At 36.5% G+C, this 4,667-nt stretch overlaps 1 protein-coding gene across 1 annotated transcript in view; it reads left to right on the top strand.

The window, feature by feature from the left end:
- Positions 1–4,667, top strand: part of CCDC152 (coiled-coil domain containing 152) — a 36,993-nt gene that overhangs the window by 9,247 nt on the left and 23,079 nt on the right. The window contains exon 3 of the mRNA XM_010832811.1: positions 3,262–3,330. Coding sequence (XP_010831113.1) covers positions 3,262–3,330 — 69 coding nt within the window. The remainder of the gene's footprint in view (positions 1–3,261; positions 3,331–4,667) is intronic.

The raw sequence follows: 4,667 nt of genomic DNA, 5'->3' as shown, positions 1-4,667 counted from the left end.
CCTAGTTGCCCAGGAACTTTATTAATTGGAGCTGTAAGTTAACTCTTTGACAGAGAGAGCGAGATGGTGGTGGGGGACAGCCCCCAGTAAAGTCAGAGGTGAGAGCACAAAGCAATAAAGTAGGCAGACTCTGGTTTTTTGGGGGGTAGATGCTCGAGAATATCCGGGGGGACTCCTGAGGCTCGATCCCGCCTTTGTGTATGCCGAGGCTCCTTCCTCATGACCTTTGTCATGAGTGGAATGTCTCTCGGGCTCCTGGCAACATTAGAAGTAAGGATTATCAAAATAAATATCTTTACCTGAAAGAGTTCACTGTCTAGTGGGAGAAACCATCTAACTAAAATGTAATGTGAACAATGGATAAAAGTAATATATACAAATTGTGGGACACAGAGGAGAGAAACAGTAACAATGTTAAATATCTGTGAATGAACTTAGAAAGTATATTTTTTCATTTGGTTGTCAGAACAACCTAATATAGGAGAAAAGTACATTACCCAGAGCGTCATAGTTACAAAGTAAAGAAGAAAAAAACTCTAATCCAGTTCTTTTGATTCCAAATTTCATGGTTTCATCAGCATGTTATACAATTCCTGAGGAAGTCTTGAATTAAGAGCACAGGATTTAAAATGTGAAAAACCTGTGTTCAAACCTAGACCTACCATGTACTGTGGAATCTTTGTTAAGTTACCAGATATCTATGGGTGACTTCCTCCTTTTGTGAAATCAAGATAATGATGCCAATTTCTCAGCATCAGTTTGAATACTGATTATAATGTTTATAATGTACTTAATGTAATGCCTGACAGGGTAAATATTCAATAATGTACTTTAATGTACCTAGACAACTTTTTACTGTTAGATAAAAGTATGTCACACTAATGCACAGTGGCTGAATATCCACTGTAGGTCTCTAAAACTGAAAGAAAGAGAATAAGGTTCAATGTTTAATAACCATTAAGCCAAGCACATAAGAACAAAATTGCCTAATCTTTCTTTTTAAAAATACTGTTACTCTTTGTGAAGTTTTCATCATTATATATTTAGCTACTATAATTGTAAACTTAAACTGGTGCAACCTGGGTTTCTCAAACTGATAGTAAAAATGTGATAGCAATAACTATCACTAAGTCTTTCTCTGGCTCTATTCCTGCCCTCTTTCCAGGGCCTCTCACCTATTCAGATTAGTCTGAAGAAGTGATCCTACGCCGATCTTCTTGGTATATTAAAGTAGTTAGAATCATTGGCGTTAGTGCTGGACTGCTTGAGTTCATGTTGTAGCTCTACCATCTACTACTTTTAAGTGTGAGTTTGGACAATTTGCTAAACTTCTATGTGTCAATTTCCTGATATGTAAAAATGAGGCAAATACTAGAATCAATGTCATAGAGTTAAAAGGGTTAAATGAATAGTTGCAAAGCATTTAAAATAGCAGTGTGTTATTATTCTCATACCACTGTTTCTCCATTTACTCCTTACCGTTATAATGCCTGTCAATCAAATCACTTAAAAAATATTTAGGAAATGACTATTATGGACCACAACTCTTTTAAGTACTAGGGAGAAATGTTAAACAAGACAGAAGATAGTCCCTGCTATCCTGAAGCTTACAGCCAAGGGCTGCTTAAAGTTACAGAAGTCTCCACCACTGTTGCCCCGCTTCAAATGTTTAGCTGTTGCCGGTGATACCAAGAATATACATACTGAAAGCTTATTTGCACATTTCGGGCTTGATTGCACAGAATTCTCCCATTATTCAAGAAGACATTGGCACCAAAGTTGCTGATGCCTTGTAACCCAACACATTGAGTTTTTACTCTTTGTCGCTACTCCCTTGTCCTAGGACTCAGGCAAGAGGACGGGTTAGAGGACAATGAGGAAGAAAAGCCTTATCTTCTCCCAAATGACACTTGTTCACCAGCTCTGACTCTCTATCTTTGAATAAAACTTCATTTTCCTTGACTCTCTTTCCTTGGAATGTTCTGACTGTCTTTCCTTGGAATGTTTTTATGGAAAAGCCACTTGGGTACGTGCCTCACAGTTCTCCAGACATATCCAAATGTGCCTTATTTCTAGGGTAGCTGTTGCTAAAGGCACATAGAGGGAATCCCTACTTTACTGGGTTTTTCATGCCTTAGAAAACTCATAACTAAATCATGGAGTGCATTTGACTTAAAGACTGATTTAAAAAGTGTTTATTACAGATGGCTAACAAGCACATGAAAAGATATTTAACATCACTCATTATTAAGAGAAATACAAATCAAAACTACAATGAGATACCACCTCACACCAGTCAGAATGGCCATCATAAAAAAATCTACCAATAAATGCTGGAGAGGGTGTGGAGAAGAGGGAACACTCTTGCATTGCTGGTGGGAATATAAACTGATACAACCACTATGGAAGATGGTATGGAGATTCCTTAAAGAGCTAGGAATAAAACCACCATATGATCCAGCAATCCCACTCCTAGGCATACACCCTAAGGAAAAAAAAATTGAAAAAGACACATGTACCCCAATGTTCATTGCAGCACTATTTACAATAGCTAGAACATGGAAGCAACCTAGATGTTCGTCTACAGATGAAAGGATAAAGAAGCTGTGGTACATGTATACAGTGGAATACTACTCAGTCATAAAAAGGAACGCATTTGAGTCAGTTCTAATGAGGTGGACGAACCTAGTGCCTATCATACAAAGTAAGTCAGAAAGAGAAAAGAGAAATATTGTATATTGACACATATATATATGGAATCTAAAAAGATGGCTTTGATGAATTTATTTTTAGGGCAGCAATGGAGAAACAGAGATAGAGAACAAACCTACGGACATAGAGGAGGGGAGGACTGAGAAGGGGAGGTGTGTGGAGAGGATAAAATGGAAATTTACAATACCATATGTAAAACAGATAGCCAATGGGAATTTGCTGTCTGACTCGGGGAACTCAAACAAGGGCTCTGTGACAGGCTGAAGGGTGGTAAGGGGAGGGAGATGGGAGGGAGGCTTGGGAGGGAGGGGATGTGTGTACCAATGGCTGGTTCTTATTGATGTATGAGAGAAAACCACAAAATTCTATAAAGCAATTACCCTTCAATGTAAAAAAAAAGTGTATTATATAACTTATTTTGAGATACCTGGTTGCTTTATTAAGTCTCATAATTGTCAATTAAATATTATTTTAAGTATTTTTTAACTTTGAGATAATAATTCCAAAAAGAAAGTAAATATTCAAATAGATTTGTCTTTTATGTTTTAGAATGTGCTACTCTTCATGATATGATAAAAGGGCTACAGCATACCATTGAATATCAACATAATTTGAAGGGTAAGTTAGAAAAAAAGTAAAATCTAAAAAGGTTGTATTTAAGCATCTTTAAGAATAGAAAGTTTTTACATTGCTGACAGTAATCTTCTCTTAATCTGATCTTGTTAAATTTATCAGCTAAGAGCAGGATTCCTTACTACTCAATAATATCTTCCTAAATTATTGTAAAATAAGAAATGTCATGCTGAATAGAACAATTCAGTCATATTCTGACAAAAACATCAGGGTTTTATAGTTGATTATAATAATTCTCTTTATTACTTTAGAAAGGTTAGAAGTATATTTATTCCCAGTAGTATTCTTGGTCTTTAATAACCTTGTGTTCAGTTTTAAAGGATGGGTATTATGAGTAATTACTTCATGAGTATTCTGTTCAAACCTCAGAGATAGTTTAGTTTACTATTTAATTTCTGTCATTGAGTAAGGTTTTTATTTGTGTAAATTAAGCCAACATCTTCAGCCACCATTGAGAAAACAAGGCAACCAAGTGTTTTGTCTTGCTTTAATTTAGCTACAGTGCAATGTTAGTGGCATTTTCCTCTACTATAATTAATTAATTAATAAAAGTCACTCAGTCATGTCCCACTCTTTGCGACCCCATCACCATATAGTCCATGGAATTCTCCAGGCCAAAATACTGGAGTGGGTAGCCTTTCCCTTCTCCAGGGGATCTTCCCAACCCAGGGATTGAACCCAGGTCTGCCGCATTGCAGGTAGATTCTTTACCAGCTGAGCCACAAGGGAAGCCCAAGAATACTGGAGTGGGTAGCTTATCCCTTCTCCTAGGGTCTTCCTCCACTGTATTAGAGTTTAAACTAAATTGCCTCCAAGATCTCATAAAACTGACACCAAACAATAAGAATTTTTTATCTTAGTCCTCTGCTTTTCTCATAATGAAACTACTTTACATATATAGGGGAGATACAATACTGACCTTATATGGTATTTATTTGATGTGTTATTCCTTATAGTCTTTTAAGAACTACTATTAGTTTTTACTTTTCCCCCATTGGTTTACCTTAAAATATTTCCTCAAGTGTTAATGAAACAAATATAGGAATTGGATCAGAAGACTTCACTTAAACTGCCGAACAGCTTCTGCAGTACATAAAGGATTCATTTCCATGTTGATACACCACTAAGAGCTGTTCTGGAGATCAAGAAGGGTAGTAGATAGGGAGCCATATCATCTCCAATATCTTTTTTTAAATTTTTTCCTGCAGATGTCTGATCACAGTATGTCCCATAGGTTTTTGCTTGGCTTAGTTCTAGCATCCTGCTCATTTTTTCCCAGTATTTGATCCCTATCCCACACCTGGTTTGGGCTTTCATTTTTC

This window comes from Bison bison, unplaced genomic scaffold, assembly GCF_000754665.1.
Source record: "Bison bison bison isolate TAMUID 2011002044 unplaced genomic scaffold, Bison_UMD1.0 scf7180017862275, whole genome shotgun sequence".
Taxonomy (NCBI): Eukaryota; Metazoa; Chordata; class Mammalia; order Artiodactyla; family Bovidae; genus Bison; species Bison bison.
The sequence above is the reverse complement of the archived record's forward strand: the minus strand, read 5'-3'. Positions and strand labels throughout refer to the sequence as shown.